The sequence below is a fragment of the Podarcis vaucheri genome (assembly GCF_965113315.1).
Source record: "Podarcis vaucheri genome assembly, chromosome: 10".
Taxonomy (NCBI): domain Eukaryota; kingdom Metazoa; phylum Chordata; class Lepidosauria; order Squamata; family Lacertidae; genus Podarcis; species Podarcis vaucheri.
The window spans coordinates 46,175,051-46,202,942 of NC_138748.1; the positions used below are offsets into that span (position 1 = coordinate 46,175,051).

General features: G+C 44.2%; 1 protein-coding gene across 1 annotated transcript; it reads left to right on the top strand.

Moving 5' to 3' along the window:
* MFNG (MFNG O-fucosylpeptide 3-beta-N-acetylglucosaminyltransferase) lies at positions 1-27,892 on the top strand. The gene is made up of 8 exons (XM_082241426.1): positions 1-1,012; positions 5,576-5,624; positions 12,059-12,161; positions 12,892-13,045; positions 13,347-13,432; positions 22,279-22,444; positions 24,222-24,307; positions 24,808-27,892. Exons 1-8 carry the CDS (start codon positions 650-652, stop codon positions 24,872-24,874), a joined length of 1,074 nt encoding a protein of 357 aa, XP_082097552.1. The 5' UTR covers positions 1-649; the 3' UTR covers positions 24,875-27,892.

The following is a 27,892-nucleotide window of genomic DNA, read 5'->3' on the forward strand; positions in this document are numbered from 1 at the left end:
AGAGGGAGGGCAGCAGACAGCTGGTGGGACTGGAGAAAGGCAGTTTCCTTTGCAGCTCTGGCTCTAGCCTGTAATTGCTGGGAGACAAAAAGGAGGCGATCAAAAAAGGAAAAACCTGCCTTGCCTTTTAGGTTAGAAGCTCTGTGTTCTAGCTGGGAAGGAGAGGCTGTTATTTGGGAATCTTCGCTGTGGAAAAGTGGGCACTTTCTTCCCTGCCCTTGGGGTGGGTATTTGTCCATGGAGTCTTGACTTGACAGCTGAAGCTCATCCTGTGTGACTTCAGATGGGGACCCAGGGTCATGCCCCCTTTGGTTACCTGGGCTCAGGTGATAGGGTCCTCCTCCTACCTAAAAGCCTCTGTCACCTACCCTCTTTGATATCTGGAAAATCAGGTCTCCCTAGATCCCATGCCTCTGCCCTCCAGGCTTCCTCATCCCCTGAGGTGTGAGTGGGGGAGAAAAGAGTGAGGCAGACCTCTTTGGTAATTTCTGCTTTCCTGAAGACCCACACAACCCCACTCACTGGCCCCTTCCTCTTGCATTCCTGGGGTATTTATTAGACAGGCCTTAATCTATGCACACAGGCCAGAGCAGGATTTGCACTTCAAGCTTTGAACCTCACCCATCTCTTCGCTGTGGGATCGAAAGCCATGCGCAGGCATCTCCTCCAGACCTCCTCTGGAGTTGTTCTATTTCTTGTGAGCATGGTGCTCCTTTCCACAAGGCGTTCCGGCATCCAGGAAGCGGTCGGCAACCAGAGACTTTCAGGAGGGATATCTGGCAGATGGGCATGGAAGGAGATGATGCTGGCAGGTGGGGCAGACTGGAGAAACAGGAGGGAGACTGAGCATGGGAAACAACTCAAGGGCCACGATGACGGTATGGCGCATTCTGCTGCTGGGAAAGGCCTCTTGCTGGAAGAGCTTTTCATCGCTGTCAAAACAACCCAGAAGTTCCACCAGTCCAGGATGGGATTGCTGCTGGAGACCTGGATCTCCCAGGTTAAAGGACAGGTTGGTATGAGGGTGAGAGGGAGGGTTGAATGGACCGCTGACACCAGAATGCCTAAGGGAAGAACCTGTGTGTGATTCTCATATGCACTCATGCGCACGCATTGCCTAGAACCAAATGATGCCTTAAGCCAGGATTGGTCATTTGGAAGCCTCAGGGCTGGAAACATCCCCAGATGTGATTTGATTTAGCCCCAAGCCCTGGTGTTGCCTGCTTTTAATCAAAGCATAGTAAAAAAGAAAAATAAGAAAAGTACCTGCTGTTGCACTTACAAAAAAGAGTATGTTTTTACAACGAAGCTGCCTTATACCAGATTCTAGTCTTTCTACCGTTCATTATGCTGATGGCCATCTGTCTCATTCATCATTTTATTTTACCCAAGAAAAGTAACATCAGTGTGTCTCTCGGAGAACTTCAAAGCAAGCCGAGGGAGCAAGCCGCATAGATTTGGAGGAGACTGATAATGGGGGAGGGAGGGATGCAGAGCAGAGCATGGTGGTGTTTTTCTCAGCCAAATCCTGAGTTCTGAATCAAATCAGGTTTGGATCAACCCAGGATTCCACCATATTGGGTGGAGGTAGCCCCTGGTCACTCTGGGTTGGATCAGGTCCAGCTGAAGCAATCTGGGGCTGGCAAAAGAGGTGCAGGATCTGGTGGTAGCAAGAGGGGGGGGAAAGGAGATATATAGGGTTTTAAACCTTAATTAGACACTGTGCAAGGTGCTCAGATTGGTTCAGAGTCTGGTGCCGAGTTGAGTTGGTCTCAGGTTGGATTGGTGTCTCTTCAAAGTGCCCAACCGAGCCCTGAATTGGATCAGGGAGAGGCATGCACAGCCCAACTGTTCTAACTATGCTTTGTTTGTGTGGGAAAGCTTGTCCCTGGACTAGCTCCCCAATGCCTCTCAGGGCTTTTTAAGCTGCCTTAGAAACACTGGCCTTCCAAAACACTTGTTTATGAGCTTCTCCACATGTTAAAGGTAAATGGGCAAAACATATTTGGTGAGGCAGATTTCATACTGTTTTCACTCACGAGGAAGGTAGAATTGGTTGACTCTGAGGCAGACAAAGGATTGCATTCATGTAATGTGTGAAACAGGCCTAGGAATTCATACATTCGTTTATGTATGAGTATATACTGTGCTTTTTTCCTCTAAAAAAATGTTTAGGAGTACTCTCATTTTCCTACTCATATTGAAATACTGCTCCTCAATGACAAACTTAGATTCACAAAATGTTTAGATACCCCTGCATCCCCCCAGAAAAAAGGACTGAGTATATATCTCTCTCACACACATAAAAAAGGGTAAAGGACCCCTGACAGTTAAGTACAGTCTCGAACAACACTAGGGTTGAGGCATTCATCTCGCTTTCCTGGCCGAGGGAGCCGACGTTTGTCCGCAGACAGTTTTTCTGGATCATGTGGCCAGCATGACTAAGCCGCTTCTGGAGAAACCAGAGCAGTGCACGTAAATGCCGTTTACCTTCCCGCCGGAGCGGTAACTATTTATCTACTTGCACTTTGACGTGCTTCCGAACTGCTAGGTTTGCAGGAGCTGGGACAGAGCAACGGGAGCTCACCCTGTTGCAGGGATTTGAACTGCCGACCTTCTGATCGGCAAGCCCAAGAGGCTCAGTGGTTTAGACCACAGTGCCATCCGCGTCCCTCTCTCACACATACACAAAGCAAAATGTTGAGGACCTTGCAAAATGTACGCAGATAGTTTGCCATCACACCAGCACCGAATGCTCTTTCAGGGGCGGACAGTTCTGGTTGACATATCATTTAGAAATTCACATCTCTAATTGGCGATTTAAGGAGCGAATGTGCCATATTCAGCCCTGCTATATTCCCAGCAAATGTGTTTTTTCTCCCCTCCCTCGTATTTTTTGTTGTGGTTGCTTCGTCCGCCTGGTTCCTTTTCTTTATCGCTGTCCCTCAGCTCCTTCATTCTTCCAGAGACAAGAGGCTCACAATAAAACCCAGGCTGGTTTTGTGAAAAGGCCTCGCCACCGCCAGGCCCAGGGGACGCCCACGTGCCTGGGCGACTGTCTGAATGACTTTGCCCATATTTCAGTACATAATGCAAGTACACTGTTTAACCAGCCTGCAGGCAGCTGGTGGGGAGATTGTTTAAGGCTTGTGTCTCTCTCTTTCAGTCCCCTTGGCTTCTTGAAAGCCCATTTTCCGCTTGAGAGGAGGTATTCTTTGCTGGACTCGATCCCCACTCTGCCCTTGGGATGGAAGAACATGCCACATGATGTTGTTGAGAGGGCCGGGGAGGGACTGCGGGGAAGAGGAGGAGGAGGAGAGTAGGGAAAACAGCAGAGAGCTTATAGGTCTTTTACACACGAACAGATGTTCTTTTCTGAATTCAACTTTCCTTTCACTACAAAGCTTCTGTTTAATCTGCTGTCAGATATCTTGCAAACATCACAGCAGGATTCTCGAGGGACAAACCTGAGCTATTCGATGGTCACCCCTTGGGCTCATGAGTTATTTAGGGATGCTGGATCAGACCAGGTTCTGCAGCCCCAGGCTGGTGACTAAAAGCTCAGTGTGAGCTGGCTCAGCACAATGAAACCTATATATTGAAAGCATCTGTTCTACAAAAATGACTCATACCTATATCAGATATTATTGGGGCTCCAGAGCCCTAGCAGAACCCCCTGGTGCTACAGTAGGCGCTTACACATTGCGCCCCCCAAAAGGAAATACACCTCCCTCTCCAAAATAGGTCAAAAGAGAACATACATTTGCAAAAACAAAACAAAAACCCACACATGCAAATTTATATCCATAGATAAAAATCTAGAAGGACCATAAGTTAAATAGAGTAGGGATTACTGCTATGGGTATGTGCATGCCTGCATAGGTTCTAACTGTTTCCCCCCTCACATTTTTTAAATTCAATTTTAATTAGGACAAACAGGTGACAGAAAAAAAGAAATGAAGAGAAAAATAAATACAGATAAGCTGTCACAATTGTCAATAAAGAAATACAGGAAATGTACTGAAAGGAAAAATATGTGTAGTCTATAATTGCAATGAGTCCTGCAGTTTAAATCAAAACAATTAGAAATTTTAATTCAAAAAAGATGATAAAACATATTCCATCAAAACACCCGCATAGACCTGTGGTATCTGACACTCCTGTGCTTGTATATAAAATAAAATTAGACCAAATGGCAAAGCTGCGATCTTGAACACTTGGGAACCCTGGACGCATTTAGGTTATGCAATACTTTTTTCAAGAAGGGTGATTTGCCAAGTCTTGGAATAGCAATAGTCTAGATTACTGAGATCAAAAGTTCTGCAAAACTTGGCAATTGTGGCTCTGGTTGCTGTCAAAGGATGCAAAATCAGTTCCTTGTTATTCAGGTCTTGATCCGAATCTGCAAACAGATTCAAAAAAGAAGACAAGGAGCGGGGTGAATTTTGTCCAGTTATCAATGGATTCTCAGAAAATACTTCCATCCAGAACCCTTTTACCTTGAGGCAGTACCATCACACATGTCAGTGGGTTCCAATACTCTGGCACCCCATCTAGCATAAGGGGGAAAGACATCTATATGGGGCCTTGAACCAGAGCATTTCCCAGTCTTCTTCTATCTGCACTCCACAGGTGCTAACTCCTACTCTCCCCTGTGGTGGTTCTTTAGCTTTAAACTGGACTTGAACTGGACCGCCCTCCAAAAAGAGAGCTCTTTCAAATAGAGGACTATACTCTGACAGCCTTTCAAACAGAGGACTGACCTCGGTAAAGTAGGACACATGGCCACACTAACAGATGCTGGTGCCTGCCCTGGCCAAACGTCATGCTGATTTGGGGCACTGTGGAAAATTGAAAATGGCTGCCTACAACTACTGCCAGAAGAACATGCACCAGAGGAAGTGCCCGAAAATACACTTTGCTGAAATCCCTTTCATAACTGAAGCACAATCTATCTATGTTGTCTTTGTTTTAAAAGCAATTTCTCAATGGGTGAGGTACTCAACACCAAAACACTTGCTGGGGTGGGGGTGGGGTGAACGCCATTCTACAATGACGTTAGTGACCTGTTCCACTGAATGATCAACACCCTCTCAAAACTGCAATATGCAGGGTCCTTCGGGAAATACCAGCTTCAGATCCATCTGGATTTTTTCCAGAACAGAACAAACAAGCATATCAAAAGATTATCAACTAATCAATTAATCAGCAAAGGGGAGCGTGAGTCTCTCTCTCTCTCTCTCTCTCTCTCTCTCTCTCTCTCTCTCTCCCTCCCTGCAAAGAAGCTGGGTCAAATACTTACTTTCCATCATCATATAGCACTTTAAAACATATCAGAACTTGTTACAACCTCTATTTTGCCGCATCTCTGTGAGATGGGGGCATTATTATTCCATTTGTACAGATAAAACACTTTCTGAGTGTTCAAAGCATTTCACATTCATTACTTCAGTAATAATCTCATATGACGCATAGCCACGGTGGAGAGAGTTATGTGGCTTGTCACTGGATGGCAGGTATGGAACTCAGCACATTTTAGGCCCTGGAATAACCCTTCTCTCTTCTTTTTCCTCAGGCATATGTCTTCACTGATAAAGAAGATGATGAGCTACGGGAAAAACTGGGTAATCCGGCCTTTAGTGTTGCGCAAGATCTGGAAACTGACTTCTGTAAACTGTGTGTCAGGAACGCTTGGGTAATAGCATCCTTACACGACTGACCGTGGGAAAGGGTTATAGCTCAGCCACAGGGCACATGCCTTGCATGCAGTCCCAGGTTCAGTCTTGCATCTCTGAATGAGGTCTTGGGAAAACATTTGGGGTGTGTGTGTTGTGGCTGCTCCTCCCATTATTTCTGGGTTGAATCAAATGATTTATTTTTCTGGTATTGTGCGTATATGTGGTTGTGTGTGAGGCGATCGCGTGAAAGTGGGGGAGGGGACGCCTATACTGTAATAGATGGGATAACTCATTCTTGACTCAGGGCTCAAACATACATGTACTTGTCCCGTGCTGCCTAGACATGGGCCTGAGTGGTTTTGCCTTTGCCCCACTGCTCCCTCTTGGAAAACCCACTCTTTAGTGCTAAATCGGAACAAACAGCAATGTATGGAAAACCCGATTGCTATTTGTTCTGATTCAGCCCTAAACTGCAGGTTTTCTCTGGGAAAAGTGGCTTGGCAGGAGGAAAACTGCTTGGACTCATGCATTCTAGGCACAGGAGAAGCGAAAATGTGGACAAGCCCTAAGACTGGGAAGACTCAGTTTGAAGTCCCTGCTCAGCCATAGAACTCACTAGGACACCTGATAAGGGGCAGTCAGTTTGACTGTCTGTTGGGCTATGCTCAATCTTATTATTATTAGTATTATTAGTATTTAGTTTGTATACCACCCTTCATCCAAAGATCACAAGGCAGCTCACAACATAAAATAATAATTATTAAATACAAATCAATATAACTGAGTCTATTCTGGGTCTATTCTGAGTATGACTTAAGGCTGTCTGTGTAAAGATAAAGAACCCTGAGAATGAAGAGCCATATCATATCATCAGCACCTGGAGAACAGACTGAGCAGGCACACAGGTAACCCGGACATAGTCTTCTCCACTTTGGTGAGATGTGCTGAGTTTCTATTTACGGTAAATTATATTACTTATTTCTAAATTTGCATGTATACATATCTCCACATTTAATGCAAATTGGCACCTCTTCTACGCCTCCCCCCATGTGTTTCTTCTTTATTGGTGATGCAGAAATCTCCACCCAAGGCTTACTTCTGCGTAGACATGCGTAGACTTGCTCTGGCATCGCCAGTTCCAATCCAAATCTGCTTAATCGACAAGGTCCTCAGGGTCAAATACTGCTATGCTTGGCTCTTCAGCTATCAAGTAATTAGTAATTTCATTTACTGCAGCTTGTGCAGTTCTCCAGAAACACCGAATTAATGGGCAGAACCAAAAAATATGACATAAAATCTGCAGGTATTGAACTGCAACACCAGCTAACAATCTGTGTTTGGTAAATACAACAAACAGAGTGATCCAAACCCCCAATCTATCCACTGGAAGAAGTTTAGAGGAGTTGGAGTGGAGGTATCTCTCTATACCCTGCCTTGACTTGACTCTGCTGACCTCCACCAATGGCAGGGAAGCTTCAGCAGTGAAGAACAGCTCAGTGAACCACCCAAATGGCAAGTAAGTGGAAGCTACCATTAGTGGTGTCTCTGCTACCAGTAGCATTTCAGGGGAAGGGCTGGACTGGGTCTATACAGGATCTGCTGGATCCTGAGCCGGTCCTACTGCTGTCATGTGTTGACAGCATGCCGGATCTGGGCCTTCTCTTACTTCTTTCTTATTAATAGCTTTTAAATACAGAAGAACAGCATGGATAATACAGGTTTTAATACAAAGAAACTAAGGAAAACTTGGTAAGCACAGGGCTATTTACAGATGATATAGAAGCGTGTAGGTTGTATACGAAATCCATCTATAAGCAAGACAAAAATACGTAGATTGACCTAGACAGGAAGGAAAAATCATAGATAAGCAGGAAGAGAAGTTACACATAATTTCAAATAAAGTCCAAGTATTTTGGTGCATAGTTTTTGAGGATCATGTGACATATAATTTTAAAATGGCCACAAACAGTTGCAAAATCTCCTGGATTGCCCTCGCCTCATTGTACTTTCAAATTTTATGTTAATTTTTCAGAAACTGCAATAATTTTTTTAAAATATATATATATATATATTGAATGTCTAAGTTTAGATTCTTTGCATCCTTCGAGTTCTGAGATATGGTGAAACTCGCAGCCCACCAACATAAAAATGATCAAGTCCTTTGGATGAAGTTTCTTAGCCCAGTCAGTAAAAACCAGGCAATTAATATCAATTTGGATTGTGCAGCACATCAGCATGTGTTGTCAGGCTCATTGCGCATTGACACTGCTATCCAATTTCCCTGCACAACTAGACAATACTGTCTACCAATTATGGAAGATCTGGGCCTTTTTGCTGCATCAGCCTGAGAGCTGGTGGAGCAAAGAGCCATTTTTGTGCCCCACTTCCCCCACCCAGCTGTTGTGAGTACTGGGGCATTGTATGTTGTGGTGGCTGTGCTGCCCCCATGAAGCTCTGTCTCTATTGGCCAGGACTTTGGATTACTCTGTGTGATGTTAACTAGGTGTACCACTGCTTTTGGGTGGGATTCACTGAATGAGTCCTGTCATCAGAAGCCACTTGCAAGGATTTCCACTTGAGCAACAAGGTCCCACCCTCCTCCCATGCCCCAGGCCCCCCAAATTGGGGTCAAGAGAACCCCAAGAAGAGCACACAGGACGAGGGGAAGGAAGATCATTCCGCCTGGCAAGCTGAAATAAAATCAGAAGACGGCGACCTTGAATTCCCCCTGAAGAGTTTTTTTTTTTAAGGTTGATATTCAACGCTAGTCCTACTCAGAGTATACTCACTGAAGTTAATGGACATGAGTAATGTAGGTTCATTAATTGCACTTGGTCTCCTCTGAATAGGGCTTAGCTGAATACCACTCATAGATTTTAAACTGTCAGATCACAATATTGGAAGCACAGCGTTTATTATTATTTTTGTACCATAAATCCATTGTAGTTGCTCTTTTGTTGCCGCCATTTTCTCTCCAGATGAGGCTTCTGTTAAGGAGGTCCTAACTCATTTCCCCAGCTCTCAGAACCTCAATATCATGTTGCTGAGAAAATGAGATCCTTTCCCTGACTAGCGCTATCATTGCTAATGTGATTACTATGCAGAAGGTAATTGGCAACTCTTGTCAGCACCCCCTTGGGTAGTGCCTGGGAGGAGAATAATGACCGTCAACGAACCAATGCCATTATCTGACTTTGCTTGATGAGCACTCCCTCGCCTGGTTTTGCTTATCAATAATTTGACTAGGTGTTCAACAATGAAATGTGGGGTTGGTTTTTGTTTTTTTTACGAAGTTAATACAACTTTGAACTACTGATTCTACTTCGCTCTGTGCTTTCTAGCTAGTGAAACAGGAAGGAAGGAAGGAAGGAAGGAAGGAAGGAAGGAAGGAAGGAAGTCCCTTCACTTTACAATTCCAGCTCAGGCATGCTCAGCCAGTGCCTGCAAGCTGCTGTGCAGAGCTGCCTTTTCAGCCCCTACTTAGGGGTGCAATTGGCAGGACATCCGATAAACTACAGTATTGGGGAAAGCCGTTGCCCAAATGCATTGTGGTTCTGAGATCTTGGGCAAGGGTAAACAAGCTTCACTGGAAGTACTACAAATAGTTTTGTTTTTAAATCTAGAACTATCCATAGTACTCCTGCAGAGACCAGAAGAGACCTGTATCTTCTACGAAATCAAGAGGTGCTAAAGGGAGTGATTCAGTCTTGGTGCACAACTAGGGGATTACGGACAGATCTGTCAGGCAGAACATGGTAATATTCAACACCTGTAGAGCAGGGTGGGGGATCTGTGGCCTTCCAGAAGTTGGTAGATTACAAATCTCATCAGCTCTGACCTTTGTTGGCTGAAGCCGATGGGAACTGGAGTTCAACAGTATCCGGAAGGCCACAGTTTCTGCACCCCTGCTGCATTTATTTATTATTATTTATTTCAATAATTTATATACTGCTTTATGCAGTAGTTTTGACGTGTTGTACGATGAAGACACAAAGGAGATACAAAGGATGAAATCAGTAAAATTAACCACACAATCAGAAAAGTTTACTTAAAATGCCTGCTGGGGAAAAAAGAAAAGACTTCACCACGCAGCTTAAGTTTAGTAGTGAGGCAGGCCTGCTTGATCTCAATCAGGAGGGAAGTCCACAGAGTTGGGCCCATGATGCTCATGGCATGGTTGCTGGTCATTGCGAGCTGTGCGACTGACTGGTGGATGACCACTAACAGCAACTCTGCTCATGACCTCCATGATCTGGCAGGGACATTAGGAATCTTGCAGTCCAATCTCACTGGACCCAAGTTCTTAAGGGCCTTGCGAATTAAGAACCTTGAAATTGGACTCGTACCATATGGGCAGCCAGTGCACGCTTTTAATCGCCAGAGTTATTTGCTGGTGGTAGTCTGTCCTCTCACAAGTAGTCTAGCTCCAGCATTTTGCACTGGTTGGAGCTTCCAGACCAGCCCCAAGTGTAGCCCCACAAAGAGCGTACTGCAGTAATAAAGTCTTCACATTCCCAATGCATGAATTAGGATCCCTGTCCAAGAATGGCTATAGTTTCTGTACTAATCATAGTTGGTGAAAGACACTGCTAGTCAGGCTCTGAGCTTCCAGTGACAAAGATGCATCCAGTAGACTCCCAAACTATGAATCTTTTATTTCAAAGTCCAACCCCACATATAGCAGGTAACTGGGCAATGTCTGTCTTACCCTGTATCTCAGTTTATGGGGTGTCTAATTCAAGATATACCAGCATTCTTACTTCTCATTGAGCATGGCTGTATCTAGTTTTATTATTTGGTGCAGCAGCTAAGAAAATTTGAGCAAATATCTGAAGGAAATACCAGTGAATTTGAAAAGGTGATTCACTTGAGTAAGCTAAGTCAAGCGTAATCACTAAGAGTCTTTATTAAGGATTTATTTTAGCAATGGCTTTTACATTAAATGAGAATTGGGAAGCTCAATTGGTCATGGTTTTTTGCCTTCCAGACATTTTCCTTTTTTAAAAAAGCTACCATTTGCAATGGCCTGTGGCTTCAGGCAATAAACACTGACTGAGTTTCTGACTGCCTCTCACTAAAATGGTGACTCTTTGGAGCCAGCAGACTTAAGACAGTCATCGCAGCAAGCCTTCCTCTGTTCACTGTGTACTCATGCTTATTTAAAACCATGGTGAGCTTTCCTCTCATCTAGGCTATTCCCACCCCACTCTCTAAATCATGGGTTGCTAACATGGCTAGCACCATGGGAGCACATTTGCCCACAGAAGCCTTCCCTGGCCCCCGCAGGATCTTGCCCCTGAGCCCCTCTCTGCTGAAATGAGGTTTGAAAGAAGTCTTTTGTTGCGCACACACGTGTGTGCATTGTTGTAGTGCATGTGCAACTTCAGTGCATGTTTGGTGCAACAGTTTCTCTCATTTGCAAATGTGCCCAAAGGCCTGAAAATGTAGGGGAGCCCAGCTGGATTATCACAATGTGCCCTAAATGGGGCTGCCATTGAAGATGACTAAGAAACTTCAGCTAGTCCAAAATGGAGCAGCCAGATTACTGCTAGGATTCTCTTTAGAATTCCTATACCCCTTGTTTTAAAACAGCTTCATTGGTTGCCAGTTCATTCTGGGGGTGCAACTCAAGGTGCTCATGTTAGTATTTAAAGTCCCAAGACCCCAAATATCTGAAATAACACCTCCTTCTCTACAAACACTCTTAGGTGTTAAGAGACTGGCAGAGGCAGCCAACTTGGAAGGGGGAAGAAAAGACATTCTCTGTGGCAGCCCCTAAGTTATGGAACTTTCCTCCCCATAGAGGTATCTCTGGCACCTTCACTATACAGTTTTCAATGAATGTTGAAGATGCATCTCTTTATGTTGGCCTTTGATGATTGAGGTGTATACTTTTAGGACCTGCCCTATTCTTGTGTCTGTAGTTTCTTTTAAACTGTTTTTAACGTTTCATTTTAAATTGTTGTGATGTGCCCTGGGACCTTAGGGTGAAATGTGGGTTAATGAAAATAATATACAAACCGGCTTATTCTAATTATATCATCCCCACCCCTGCACAATGACTCTGTGAGGTAGATAGCTGGGAGAAAGTGACAGGCTGAATCTAACCCGGGGAGCTTTCATGGCTGAGTGGGGATTTGAACCTAGGTCTCCTTCAGTTCTCTTCTGGCACTCTGGTCACTATGTTGAACTGCTGCAGAGCATTGCTGTGGTATGGAAGACTTGGAGATGTACTGCACAAAGATGCCCTTTGCACTGGGGCAAGGTCTCCCATCTTTGTCTTGTTGAGGGTGTAAGCTTGTCTGTGTTTGAAGTTGCTTTACATAAATCAAAACAGGTCCAGGAACCCATCCAGAAAGCGTTTCTCCTTTTCCCATTAGGTGACCGCATGATCATCACAAACTGCTCTGCAGAGTACAGCCATCCAGCACTTTCTTGCAAAATGGCGGCGGAGTTTGATGCCTTTTTGGTTAGCGGCCTAAGGTGAGCAAATGGACTTGAGTTGGGAGATGTGACATGGGATGGAGTCCATTTCTATCCAAGTTTAGTGAGATTATTTATTGTCAATAAAAGTAAACACTTGTTCGCCATAGTTAGCTTTTTGTGGTCTAGTTATCCAAAGCTCCATTCAAACTGTAGTTTGCCTCTGCAAAATTGTCCTGTGAGGGAGCCACTAATTGGAGCCATCTGAGATCACTCAGGAAATGCAAACGGCATTTAGCATAGGTAGCATAAGGAGTCAGCTCCCTCTGATCAACATGCACTGCAGAGCAATTGCCTGCTTGCTCCAGGTGGTGAATGCCAAGGTTAGTAAATTAAACTGTGTACGACAATGACTCAGTGACAGAAGTGCAGTTATACCAACCATGAATCAAGTGGCGCCTAGATTTAACTGGTGGGATAGATGCCAAAAAACTGTTCAACAGCTAACTATGACAGGGCAGTCTGGTCCATTAGGGCAAATGGGACACAACCCAAGCAACTCAGTCTGCGCTCAGCCATCCACCAACTGCTTGTCTTCTTTCTTACAATTTGTGTGAGTGTGTGCTTGCACGCCTGTGCCTCTTCTTGGCTGTGGCTCCACTCACTGTTGTTCTCCCTGCCTTCTACCCTACCAGTCCCAATGGGCAGCAACCGCCATTGTTATGGAATCAAGTTGAAATTATAGTCTCCTCTTGAATCTACCGGCTGTGCATTTCTCCTCCTTCTCCAGCTGGTTTTGCCACCTTGATGACGACAACTACCTGAACCCACAAGCTCTGCTCAAGCTCTTGTCTTCTTATTCTCCGGACCAAGATGTGTATATTGGGAAGCCCAGCTTGAACAGGCCAATTCGTGCCTCAGAAGCTTTGCCTAAAAATCAGACAGTAAGTCCAACCCCTTTATTTCAGGAGTAAACAGCAGGTTGGCTGGGAATTCTAAGGGCAGCTAGGTGAGCTTCTGCACCCCAAACAATAACAACATCTGGACAATTGCTTTGAGGAGAGAGAAGAATGTATACCAGGCTGATCTCGGGAGCAAATGTTGGGTTCCTATCATAAATTTCAACAAAACATTGAATCTCCTCTGCATTCCACCCTTAGCCTATAAGGGAAGGGACTGCATAGCTCAGTGGTAGAGCATGTATGCTGAATACCCACCCAACATCTCCATTTTTCCTTCTTTCAGAAGTCAGTGTATTTTTGGTTTGCCACTGGAGGTGCTGGATTCTGTATCAGCAGGAAGCTGGCCCGAAAGATGGCTCCCTGGGCAAGGTGAGCAGTGACCACTAAAAGATCTTGTATGAATGTCTCTCATTTCACATCTTCCTGCAATGGCTGGGGTGGGGAACCTGTGGCCTTTCAGATGTGGTTGGACTCCATCTCCCATCAGCTCCAGCCAGAATGGCCAGCGGTCAGGGAAAATACAGATTTGCGTAAAGTTTGCATCTGCTGATTTATATGTATGGAGGCACATTGAGCCAACTGTCTGAGGGAAAGCTGCTCTGCAAGTGAAGTTTTAACAATTAACCCCCTGAGCCATCCCTTAACAATGCTCCTGGATGGGAGGTTAATAGATGTAAATGAAGATGAACATTTGCTGAAGTGTGCACCTGCACTCACTGTATCTTTCAAAGGCATTTGCATGTGCACGCTGTAGGGATCAGACAGTCCTTAAGGTACTTTGGACCCAAATTGCTTAGGGTCTTCTGAATTAACACAAGAATCTTGAACCTGGCCCTGTGGCAAATCAGCAACCAGTGCAGGTCTCTCAGTAGTAGAGTAACAGGCTGTTGGTAGTCTGTTCCTGTGAGCAGGTTGGCTGCTGCCTTCTGTACTCCTTACTACTGCCAGACCAGATACAAGGGCAGCCCCACATAAAGCGTCTCACAGTAATCACATCTTGAGGCCACCAATGGATGGGTGACTGCGATCTGGCTGTCGTGGTCCAGGACTAGTCGCAAATGGCGTACCAGCCAGAACTTACAAAAGCACTCCTGGACTCAGAGGTCACTTGGGCCTCTAGGGATAGTGGTGGATCAATGAGTACTCCCCCAGACTAAACATTAGGATGAAATTTCTGGCAGGAAGAGCTGTTAGGCAGTGGAATGGTCTCCCTCATGAGACTGTGGACTCTCCTTCCTTGTATGTTTTTAAGCAGAGGTTGGATGGCCATCTGTTATGGATGCATCAGCTGAGATTCCTGCATTGCAGATGGTTGAACCTTGGGGTCCTTTCCAGCTCTACAATTCTATGATTCTATGACTGTTACAATAGGAATGACATGTTTTGGGCCTTTGGCACTACCTTAGAACTCTCCAGTGGTTAAAAAAAAAGAAGAAAACTGATTTGAAAACAGGTGAAGACTTTCTAAATGGCAAATGAATATGCATGACGTTGGTCAGCCAAAGGTGATGACAACCTTTGTTTGAAAACCATATGTTTAGGGAAGAAGTCATTTGTTGTAGGGCAGGGATGGGGCATGTGTGGACCTATAAGTTGTTGTTGCTGGACTTCAGCTTCCATTAACCCCAGGCAGCATGGCCAGTGGTCAAGTATGATGGGAGTTAAATCCCAATAATGATTTGGAGAGCCAAGGGTCTCAGTCTCTGATGCAGAGTGATATTAATGCACATGGGTCAATCTCCACTGTAATTTGAAAGTTGTGCTATTAGTAGTATTAGCATTACTACTTTTTGATCTCAAAGCACAATGTTTACATAAGATGAAGAAAAATCGACAAAATATATATGAGACGAAAGCAGGGAATATACCAAAGAGAAATAAAACCAGCTGTTTCAACAACAAAAAAGTTACAAAAACAAAACATATGGTTGAACATTATCATTAAATTTTTCATTCCAGTAATGAATAAACAATGCCCAGTGTTCTACAAACTTGTTATCTAACTGGCATATTTCCCAAACCCTTATATAATATGTCAGTTCAGTCATTTTGGCTATTTGCCCAATCTTTTCCTCACAGTCGTTAAACTTGGAAGCGGTTGCACTTTTCTTCTTAGCTGCCAAATTAATCTTGATTGTGCACAAAAGGTTAATAATAAATTCAAGATCACGTGTCCCAACCTTTCTAGGTATATCACAAAAGATAGAATCGTTTGTGAATCAAATGGTAATTGGTAATCTATAACATATTTTACTATCCTAAATTATTGCTTGTCTGCCAATATATTTGTATTTTGCGGCAACATGACCAATTATGAATGAAATCAGCTGGAGTGGAATCATCCCACTAGAAATCTAAAACACACAGATACACAAACACACCCTAAAGTAGCTCACTGTGATTGCACTGATCCTTAATTTTATATACATTTTCTCTCAAGTTCACACAGAATAATTTTGAAGGAACATTGTCCCAAATCTAATTCCATGCATTTTCTATGAATGTTTGAATCTTTCCCCTATTTTCTTTGGTACCACTGAATTTTGTTTCGATTAACATCCAAAACCGATCATGGCCCCGACTGCACTGGCTACCAGTTTGTTTCTGGGCCCAATTCAAAGTGCTGGTTTTGATCTATAAAGCCTTAAAACGGCTCTGGATCACAATACTTCAAGGACCAACTCTCCCTTCCTCTTCCCATATGAACCAACCCAGACCCCATGATCAACATTTGAACCCTTCTCCGTTTGCCCCCTCCACGTGAGGAGCAACACGAATATGGGCCTTTTCTGCAGTGGCTCCCCATTTGTGTAATGCTCTCCCCAGGGAGGCTTGCCTGGCACCTTCATTACATTTCTTTAGGTGTCAAGCAAAAACATTCCTCTTCTTCCAGGCCTTTGGCTAATTATACAATCTATAGCCTTTTAAACTGTATCTGTGAGGGTACTGTTTTTGTTACTTACTATGGTATGTATTTTTGCTTTCTATATGGTAAACCACCTTTTGATCCTTGGATGTTGGGCAGTATAGAAATATACATCATCAACATCATCATCATATATGACCAAATACTTGTTTTTAGTCTCAGTAGGAGATATTTACCTTTCCCACTGCAGAGCAAACTAAGAGTCTTGCACACCCTATGCCTGATATCGACACTAGAAGACAATGTAAGAGGGTCAAGGCCCTTTCGTGTTGCCCTTTGCTATGGCTCACTGGCATGCATGCTAAAGAGGAAGTCCTTCAGGAAGTCCTCCACACTAAAGGAAAAATAGAAGATAACGATGTCCAGGTCAGGCAGTCAGGGCTTCTCTCGCCATGTACTTCCTCCCACAAATTGATTTGATGGTTTATCCCTCCTTCAAACTGGTTTGATGGCTTGCCCCTCTAAAATGCTCTGTGCTTAACAAATACCATACCTGAAAATCCTGGGGTGAGGAAAGCCAGAAGATCTTACACTAGATGTTCTTTTTATGGCAGTGCATTTCCATTATACACAATTCTTCCTAATTAAATTATACCACTTCAACAATTTAAAATTTCCTAACAGTCCTAAATCAGGCAGGACCTTATAAATATTGAACAGATGCTAATAGTGAGACATTTGACTCAGTTTTGGTTTATAAATCTTCCATGTCTCCCATACAACTAATATGTACTAAAGGACAGTGTATTTTCTTTAAAATCTATTCTGTCTTATGGCATAATATAATAAATAGTTCAGGGGAAGGGAATTTTTACATCCTACTGTCCCAATTCTGTGCTTTTATCAGTACCAAACATTCCCTTGCTGCTGCTAAGGGTGATGAAAGGTAGCAAAGAAAAAGATTTGATACAGCTAATTGCCTGCTCCCAACTCTACTGTATGTGGCAAAGACGCATGCCAGTTTCATTCTCATTTTTTGCCTCTAGCCTGAATGAACTTAGTAATATATTGTTGCCAGGTCTTTACAGTTATCAGTATAGATAGGAAGAACCATAAATAATGGTTTGACAAAATTATTATCTTTACTGTACAGATTGTTCCAAACCATTAAATCTTTAAATTAGCCCGTAACAGAAACTTCTGCATTTCCTTAATCACGTTAACATAATTATCCTCAAACAACCTATTCAAGCAATCAGAAGACTATATTCCAGGTATTTTATGACATAGGTTTTCCAGGAAATTTCAGAAAGGAGGTGTGCTTCAACTTTCATTTGTTTCTCTGTGTTTAATACCAGAATTTTGGATTAAAACCCCCTGATCTTATAACAAGATACTTCATTGAAAGAAGTAGCAGACAAAGTTATTGTAACGAATTTTCATTCCTCTAGTAAAGTCCGTCCAGTCCATAGGATTTATTAATTTTAGCATTTTTCAACACTTTCCCCCTAGTAAATAATGACTTCTGGTTCTATTGCATTTTCAGGAATGAAATACTTTACTTAAAATATCATATATATTGTCTAGAAGACTATGAGCACAAGTCTAACCAAGCCTATTAAGAAGTAAGTCTTATTAAAACAAATGGGGCTTTCTCCTGGCTAAATTGGGTTGGGATTGCAGCCTCAACAAACGCTTCAGATATGTTGCACATACAGCCTCTCCATGTTTGCATGACGAGGAGTCATTTCCTTTGCTACTTTGATTGCCAGGATTTTTGCCAGCCTTTCTCAGATTCCGTACAGCCAATCTTCCAATGACTGAGGACCCCATAACATAGAAAGACCCTATGCACATACTATAGGCTCTCCTCTACAGCTTCTTCCCTCACTCGTGAGCAGTTGGGGGAGGGGGTACGACAGGATGACAGTGGCACAGCCCCACTCTCTCCCTCCATGTGATCACAATGGTGTGAAGGACACTGATCCAAAATCACTTCTGTTGCAATACATCCAAAGCTTTTCCCATGGTGTGGCTATACTACACCAGTTTTTGCCAACTGGGTATTCTCCAGACTACAACTTGCATCAGCCCCAGTCAGCTGGCTGGGGCTGATGGGAGTTGTAGTTCAAAACATCTGAAGCATATCAGATTACAATACGATAATCTTTATTGTCATTGTCCCATACAGAACAACGAAATTGAAAAATCTACATAAGGCATTCAAAAACCAACAAGCCTGCTATCCCAGCTATCCCAACCTGGTTAGCCCGCTAAAAACTCTGATCCTCCATTTTTAAATACAATATACTCCCATAGAGACTCCTTATATTGCATTTAAAACCAAAATCGCATTTGGGTAGAAACTGTTTCTCAGGAGGCTAGTCCTAGTCTTTATAACCCTGTACCTTCTTCCAGAAGGCAAAAGCTGAAAGAGATCATTTCTGGGGTGCACACTATCCTGCGCTATCTCTGCAGATTGTTGAAGGCTCTGTGATTCTGTTCTCTTATGAGGATCATGCCTATTTTAAATGGATCAGTTCCTACACATTTTCTCAAGCTTTTTGCTCTCTTTAAAAAACAACAAACACCAAACCTTCTGCTTGCTGATTTCTTTTCTTTTTTTGTTTATTTAAATAAGCTGAAAGTTTAATTAACTGCCCTGTCACCACTGACTTCTCTCCATCCCAAATAACAATATGACCCATAGTCTGTATGTGTGTTAGTTTAAAATACCGCTGAATTTTTTCCTTGGTAACATTCTTAAGCAATGGAGTATTTAATTTCCAAGACTGAAACAAAATGGTATGTCCATCTTTCAATTACATGGTTATTGGTGCAAGATCCGCATAAAGCTGAGACTCTTACCTTAACATCTACTGTTTGTGTTAAAACACCCGCTGTGAAGAGACAAAATGAATATATAAATGTGAGTAATGCAGTCTCAGGTCAATGGATAACAACACCTCCATGAATCAATAGGCTAAAAAAAGCTCTCGAGTCTAGATTCTTCATAATACTTCTGGAAACATTCCAACCAGAGAGACCACATCTTGATTTGTCCAAACGCAGTGGATTTCTCCAACTAGGGTCCATTGCAATCCCTTCCTACAATCATCTTGCCCTCAACAACATTTTGCAGGCATTGAAACAGTCCTGGATTCCCTCCCTCTCCTTTGTACCAACAATTATATATATAAATACATCCTAAGGTGCTGTTTTGATCTACTACATATGTGCCTTTCACAAATTGTCTATTCTCATATGCAAAATAATATAATTTCTTTTCTTTTTTAAAAAAGACCAATTTGATATGTATTTTTAACAATTGCTACTCTCCTTTTTAAATAAAACAGGCTGCAAAAATGGCTCCTAACTTTCATGTTAATTGGTTATGAACAGCACTGGGGACAGATTTAGGCACTTTGTAGATTTTGTGTTTCCAAAATATACAGGGCCACTGAAAATCTCTTTTGTGTCTAGCAGAAACTAATCTCTGGGGTCCACCAAGACAAAGGGCAGGTTATAAACAAAAAACAAACAAAAAACAAACAAACAAATTAAGGCTGCAGTCTTAACCTACCAACTTGCTATAAGTCTTATTGAATTCAGTTTCTGAATAAAGAGTATATAACAGGGTTGGGGAACCTGCAGCCCTTCAGATGTTTCTGGACTTCAGCTCCCATCATCCCTGTCTATCGGCCATGTTGGCTGGGGCTGATGGGAGTTGGAGTCCAACAACAATTGGAGGGTCACCTTTTCCCCAACTCTGGAATTATAACACTTCATGCGGCCAATGAACTGAATTGTGGGCCTCCAGATGTTGTCAGATCCCAGCTCACTTCGGGCCAATGGTGAGAGATGATGAGCGTTCTAGTCCAGCAACATCTGAAGAGCACCACGTTGGCTAACCTTGATGTAGATGATGGTGTTGTCAGCCTGCCTAACTTCTGTTGACCTTCCTTAACAGTGCAAGCCTGCTTGTGTTTCCTCAGGAGCCCCATTGTATTCAGTGGTGCTTACTCCCAGGTAAAGGTACATAGGATTGCAACCCAAGCCTATTACAAACTATGTATTTTTGAGCTCCAATAGCAATGGCTATGCCAGGACTTTCCCTCCTTTCTCTTCCTCATCCCATTTTGCTGAACATCCAGCCTGAGACATTCTAGAGAAGTCAAAACTTTGCTTACTATTTGTGATATTTTAGTTACCCCCAATAAATGCATTACCCCACAGTAGTTTTCAGCACAGCTCCTTCTCTCTCCCTCTCTCTGCATTCAGTTACCATCCCTCCCACTTCTGAATATGGATTTCTTGCAGGGGAAAAAACCCCAGCAGCTTCCCTTCTCTTTTTGAAGTTTTAAACCAAATAATGAACTCATTAATTTTCATATTACACAGGAAGTGGGCCAGGAAAAGGAAGCTGCCCTGTTGAGGAACTTATTAGCACATTTGTCTCCTTTACACAGAGTATTGATTCAGACATCTGATTTGCAGGCAAACGGGGTTCAAAAGGAATAGGGCGGATTTGTTGAGCACGCATTCTAAGCGTGAAAAGACAGCTAAATCTAGAGGCTCGGCCATTGACTGGTTGCAGTTTAGAGGACTACAAAGCTAGCATCATTCATTGGCGTTCCCCAGCCTGGTGCCCTTCACATGTTGGTGGGTGTCAGGGAACTGCCATCGGAGCCAGAGGGAGAGGGAGGGCTCCAGAGGGGTTTCGTAGAGCGTCCCGGGAGGGAGAGAAGCAGCACATCTTCTGGGGAAGGAAATCAGCGTAGCACCAGTGGAGAAGGGGGGGCAGATGGGGGAATCAGCGAGGAGGCTCCATGACTCTTCACCGGGGACCAGCGGGGAGAGAAGAAGAAGAAGAAGAGTTTGGATTTGATATCCCGCCTTTCACTCCCCTTCAGGAGTCTCAAAGCGGCTAACAATCTCCTTTCCCTTCCTCCCCCACAACAAACACTCTGTGAGGTGAGTGGGGCTGAGAGACTTCACAGAAGTGTGACTGGCCCAAGGTCACCCAGCAGCTGCATGTGGAGGAGCGGAGACGCGAACCCGGTTACCCAGATTACATGACTACCGCTCTTAACCACTACACCACACTGGCACAGGTCCTCCGCTGCCCACACCTTCCCTGCGCAGAAGGCTCCCGCGCAGGGAGACTAGGCGGAGACTAGGCGTCAAAGAACTTCTTTGCTGGAAGAAGTTCAAGAAACGCTCACTGACGGATTCTGCCAGCGACTGAGACAGCCACGGGCGAGTGGCTGTCCAGACAGAAAAGGTTCACTCAAGCAACCCAGCCAAGTGTGGCGACGATTTACGCACGAGCAACCCCTAGAACCATTACAGTGGGCTATGTAGCTTTGCAAGAGTTTCCCCTTAATGGATTGATGTATGCCTAAGCCTTTTTAATCCCAGAGAACAACTCTTAAGAACCTGAGCTAGAAGCTTCCTCCTGTCTAATTCTCTGAACAAACATTGATGGGCCAAAACTAGCAGATGTACAAGAATTGAACGGAGCTTGACCTCCAAGTCATGATGGCTATATATTACTGCCAGGAATGTAGGCACTTTATTATTACTATTACTGAGGCAGACATTGGTCTATCTAGCTAGGTATTGTCTACACTGCCTGGCAGCAGCCATCCAGGATTTTCGATGGCGGTTTCTCCCAATCCTACCTGGAGATGCTGGGGATTGAACCTGGAACCCTCTGCACGAAAAGCAGTGCTCTACCTGGGGAAAATTGCAGTCAAATCTGACAGTACATATTCTTGTTACTGGGTAAGCTTAGGAGCTAATGACCCCAGCGCTGTATTGCTGATAGGCAGAGACTCAGACCATAGAAATGTAATTGGTAGAGAGGGCTCTGTGTGATGTCATTTCCCCCTCCTCTCTTGAGTGGGAAGAATCAAAGAAGTATTTCCTATTCCTTCCCTCTCTCTTTCTCTTCGAGCAGCAGGAGGACATCTGACTTTGCCAGGGGCTGGCAGGGCTGTGAAGAATGTGTGGTGGAGGTAGAGGACCAAAGCAGTGGCCTGTTCTCATCCACTGCATTCAAGAAATCCAATAACAGGGTTGTGCACAATTGCACACAATTATCATTGTGCGATGCTAATTAAAAATAGTATTTAAACCCAACAAAATGGCTATGATTGTAGTGCCATACAACTTGAGGCCAGAATTACACAGATGTTTATGTATGTGTGCCACCTATCAGCCCTACCTGCCCACTATGATATAATTCACATTCCCTGGGGAAACACGGGTCTTCCACTATCCCCACTGTCAGATTCCTTTCCTTAATTTTATGAAATGAATGGATCTGGCCTGCTTTGTTTTCCAGTGGCAACAACTTCCTGATCACATCTGAGCTCATCCACCTCCCAGATGACTGCACCGTGGGCTATATCATTGAACGTAAGCTAGCCGGTCACTTGGTCCCTAGTGACCTGTTCCACTCTCACCTGGAAAACTTGCATGTCATCCAGGGTCCCCAACTTACTAAGCAGGTGAGATGATGCAGGAAACACCATCTTGCCCTTGTTGGAGAGAGTGGGCACTTTCCAAATGAACTGTTTTTGAATGACAGTTCAGATGCATGAAATTGCCCCTCCGCTATGCATTTGTTGCCCAGAATCCAATCATCTCCTCTTGAAGTTGCACATCGGTCGCCGTGATATAGCATTTTCTCAGTCGAATTGGGATGTGTTGTATTTTGTACCTGGGGGTAACATAATTCTTTCCCCAGATGAACTCATCCATTGCTGCTGAGATTGCTGGGGCTAGCCTTACACTTTTCGCTACCGCCTGTGGCATGATATCTCCCCATCCATTATGTGTGACCAGATAGCCTGCTATTGTCTTTGAATGGGGATTCGCAAGACTATCAAAATGCGGCTGGGGTTGTCTGGATAAAAGAGAGGGGGGGAGAGAGAGTGAGGAGAAGGAGAGAGGAGCAGGCAGGAAAGCAGTCATTCACATCATCTCCTCAGTAATTGTGACACTGATTGAATCAATCATGCATTATTTAGAGGAGGCTTTCCTGACAAATGCTTCCCCAGACACTTCTCTGCAATAATAGGCAAGGGGATGGAAAAGCAATTAACTAGCCAATAAAACTTCTGCCAGTCAAAGTCCAAGAAAAGGCAACTCCTTCCATTCAAGAATAGAAGTCCTAGTGCCAATAACTTGCCCTCTTCTCCCATGAGGGCAGTGTGACCCAATCAGCAGAATCACAGAGCGAAACTCTTGCTGGACTGTACCAGTTTAGAATGCAGAGGGTAGGCCACATGGTTCAGGGGTGGGGAACTTGTGGCTCTCCAGATGTTGTTGGACTCCAGTTCCTATTGGTCCCCTTCAGCACAGCCAATGGTCAAAGGTGAAGGGAGGAGCACCTAGCAGCCAATGAAAAGGCTTGGTAAGTTAAGACACTTCTACTGTTGTTGCTGTTGTTAAAAAATGTATAAGTTGCTTCATAGCATGAAGCCATTGAAGCACTGTATAAGATAAAGATAGAAAATAACACAAAAATGCAAGCCTTAAAAACAATGAAATAATTGCAACAAATTCTGAAAGCAATAAAACAAAATAATACAACAACATAGCCATTTCTGCCACTATGCTGTTAATATTCCATAAATGACTGGGTCAGACCTTCGGGAAACCTTAAACAAAAACGTGTTCAGTAAGTACCAAAACATTAGGCACCTGTCTAATTTTGGCAGGTGATTGATTCCAGAGGGCTGGAGCTGTGATACTAAAAGCCCAGTTTCTAGCACAAGCTAAGTACACATTCTCTCAGAAGTGCCCCATTATACCTGGTATAGTGGTTTCTATGTTGGTTTTTTAAAAAACCAAACACCAACAGCTTTGGGGGGGGGATGGCGGCAGAGAGGTTTCATCTTGAATACTCCATCCCAACTAGAACTGCCCCCATGTGATTCTGCTGGTTATGTCCTTCAGCTCTTTAATCTGATCCCTTGCATGGCAGTTGCTCGAAGGCAGAAGAGATGCGAAGAGCTTGGGAAAATATGGCTAAACCTGTGTTCCCAACAAGTCTGGAGCACCTGGAGAAAACCGAGGTTACTAGAAACTACCCAGGCATTGTAATTTGGCTTTGAATAGTTTTTAGGTAGCAGAATGCATGTGTGTATAATAAATTGGAGAGGGCAGGAGACTTGTACGGCTGAGAAGTATCTTTGGCTGTGATGCGTAAAAGGAGTTTGTTGCCCACAGGGCATGTATATTCCTCAGTCATCTTTCTTCCTTTCTGGTATTTCCTTGTAGGTTACTCTCAGCTATGGCATTTTTGAGAAGAAGCTCAATGTCATCGAGCTTTCTGGTCCTTTTTCTCCACAAGATGACCCTTCCAGGTATCTCCCATGAGAGCAGATCTTTCACAACGTGCTGGCAATGTTAAGAGGGCTTGAAGGACACGGATAAAAAGCCTGAATAGAGCCAAACCGGGGGTACCAGCAGAGGTTTGGGTGGGGACGATGCTGATGAGGAGCAGAAGCCTGCAGTCCTACGGCCAGAGCTGAGCCGAGCATTTCTGCTGCTCATGGTTTGCTCTCTTTTATCACCCTTTAAGCTCAGCCTTTATTGCAAAGTCTGGAACCGAAGCCAAACATTCAAGGTTATTCAGCCCCAAGGGGATGGGCAGGGCGTACTTTGGCTGAGGCGCCTATTAAATCTACACAGGATTAGAGGGTGAGAAGCATCCATCTAGACATTTCGCTGCAGTGCAGTGTGAGAGCATCTGGTGTTGGATGGGGCACTGGGGAGCATGTACTCCTCACATGCAGCCCTTTCCCCATCTGCAGCAAGAGCCGTCTCTTTACATTCCTTCTCTCTCTCTCCCCCTCCTTTCTAGGTTTCGATCGCTTCACTGCCTTCTTTATCCAGACACTTCCTGGTGCCCACAGCCAGTCATCCTGTGAAAACTGCTCAGAAGGTCTGACCGTGAATGGTGGAGAAGAACATGAGAAGAGCCCTGCTGGACCAGACCAAAGATTTACCTAGCCCAGCCTTCTGTTCTCACAGTGGCCAAGGGGCCCAGGGGCTGGCCACAAGCAGGACATCAATGAAACAGAACTCTACTGCTCCTGATCTCCATCAACTGATGGAGATGCATGAGGCAGTTCACAGCCATCATGGCTAGGACCTCTTGATAGCCTCATCCGTCACAAATTTGTTTATTCCCCCTGTAAAGCTGTCAAGTATTCCAAATCCCTGTTCAACAGAGACCACAGTAGCTGTGTGTTGACTTAGCTGAGGGCTTTATTGATTACTGAAGGAAGAGCTAAGGCAAGAGGGGAGATACATTAAAGTGTGTGGCAAGAGGATGGATTGAGAGCTGCTCTTCAAGTTATGTCAAATGAGGTGCTGTTGTTTAGTCGTTTAGTCGTGTCCGACTCTTCGTGACCCCATGGACCACAGCACGTCAGGCACTCCTGTCTTCCACTGCCTCCCGCAGTTTGGTAGTTCTTACATTCCAGGTTCCTATGCAATATTTTTCTTTACAGCATTGGACTTTCCTTTCGCTTCCATGCATATCCGCAACTGAGCGACCTTTCGGCTTTGGCCCAGCCGCTTCATCAGCTCTGAATCTACTTGTACTTGTCCTCTGCTCTTCCCCAGTAGCATGTTGGACACCTTCCGACCTGAGGGGCTCATCTTCCAGTGTCATAACTTTTATATGCCTGTTGTCTTTGTCCATGGAGTTTTCTTGGCAGGGATACTGGAGTGGCTTGCCGGTCCCTGCTCCAGGTGGATCACGTTTGGTCAAAACTCTCCACTATGACCTGTCCATCTTGGGTGCCCTGCTCGGTGTTGTTCATAGCTTCTCTGAGTTATTCAAGCCCCTTTGCCACGGCAAGGCAGTGATCCATGAAGGGGCTCAAATGAGGTAGTAGACTGCAAATGTGACTGCCCTTGGGCCAACTCACATAACATCTGCTGTGAATCATATCTCCTTACATGCCACATGTACTTTCATGTGGGATTCAGTTCATATGCCTTGCCTATGCTATCGCTTTTCATTTTGATGAATGTATCACACTGATGACCTGGTTCATCACATGTGATGCTCTACGTGTGCCTGAAGATATGTTGAAATATGCAAGCCTGGTGTTTTTCCTGAAAGTGTCACACCGCTGCTTTTGAACTTTGGGTTCACAGATGTTGCCAGACTACAAATCCCTTCATTCATGGACATTGGCTGAGCTGGCTGTGGTATGTGGGTACCCAAGGTTCAAGAACACTGTTCTGTATGCTTTAGGGACCAGGGTCTTGTCAGATTGGCATTCTACCCTGACATTGACAGCACCAGTTGTGTCACTGTTGCCTACAGGGATGGACATGTGAGGCAGTGGGGAGATTGGGGCAGTGCAGATGCACCAGCAGGTGTGCCAGAACATTTGCACTGCATGGACTTTGCTGCCAACTTGCCCCTCCTCCTCTGCCTCTCAGGAAGCAGCTATGATGTGACTGATGGGTGGTTACCACCCCACCACCCTGTCTCCTGCTGGTCATTGAGATAACCATCAGAGACTTCTCTGGGTGTACAAATTGCAAAGATTGATAACAGTCAAAGAAAAATCCAAGAACAAAAAAAAGATGTGAACCATGTCTCTTGTGCAGTTGTCCTCTATTTTTGCTTTCCTCCTGGTGACCTAAGGCAGGTTGTGACTAGAGAGAGTCTCTGGGGCCATAGGCCAGTGGAAGAGCTTCTGCTTTACATGCAGAAGGTCCCAGGTTCAATCCCCAACATCTCCAGGAGGCCCTGAGAAAGACTTCTGTCTGAATCCTTGGAGCATCACTGTCGACTCACTATATTGCATTGCCCACCTTTGGAATGCTCTCCCCATGGAGACGCACCTGCCATTCTGGTACCCAGCTTTGTTTTCCTAGGCTTCGCCAGACATTGTAAGGCACTGAGAAAGTTGTGTTTTCATCTGCTGCATTTTTACTCTTTTTATCTTTCACTGGCTGCTCAAATATTATTGCATTTAATGTTTGATTGTATTGTTCTGTTTTTATTGTGAGTCACTCTGGGAATGCACACTTGTTGAAGGTGTCGGATGAGCAAAATAAATCAATACATAAAATGTCCAAGAATGATTCTCTACTCACTGAAGTCTGAAAAGGCACCCTTAGCTGTATCTGCAGTAGCAAAAGTAATGGGAGGCACTTTTGTTTCTCTACCAATTAAGGCAGCCTTCTCAGTTACGTCCATGTGTGCCCAACATAGCACAATTCAAGGTTCTGGCCTTGACTTATAAAGCCACAAGGACGCATGGAAAGCCTGATGGATCAGGCTAAAGTCTGAGTATCCTTCAGAAATCCTGAACTGGGTTTTGGCAGAAGCAAAGTTAGGGGTGGTAATAATAATACTGGTAGCAACAATAATTAATTATAATTTTGCGTGGGGTAGGGTTAGGCTGAGAGATGGTAACTGGGCAAAATGAGCATTATTACTCTGCCAGAATTTGAACTTGACACCCTAATGACATAACCACACTAGTGCCATTTGGATTTTGCACCTCAGGCACCAGATTGTTTAGGGCTAGCTCTGCCTCTTTGTGAATCAAATCTGATGATTTTGTTAAACCACTTTCTAGGGATCTGGAACTTTGGCATTTCCTACCAACTTCTCAAGCAGCAGATTTTTAAAGGGCCGCCCTTATTCTAACATTCTACATGACTCTACACCTTAACATTTTGTCTCTAAGGAGCCTGTTCTTTCATCTGAGAAGTTCCTGGCGACAATCCTGGCCTTGTAACTTCCAGCTATTCCTCCCTCTGAGTACACAGAGGCGTGTGAATCAAATAACAGGGCACTGATCAAAAGCCCTGGGAAAACAAAGCCTGCACTTCAATGAAATGTGAATCAGTGTGCGTTCTGAAGCTCTTGGTGTGAAATGAACCTTTTAAATAAATAAATAAATTTGAATGAA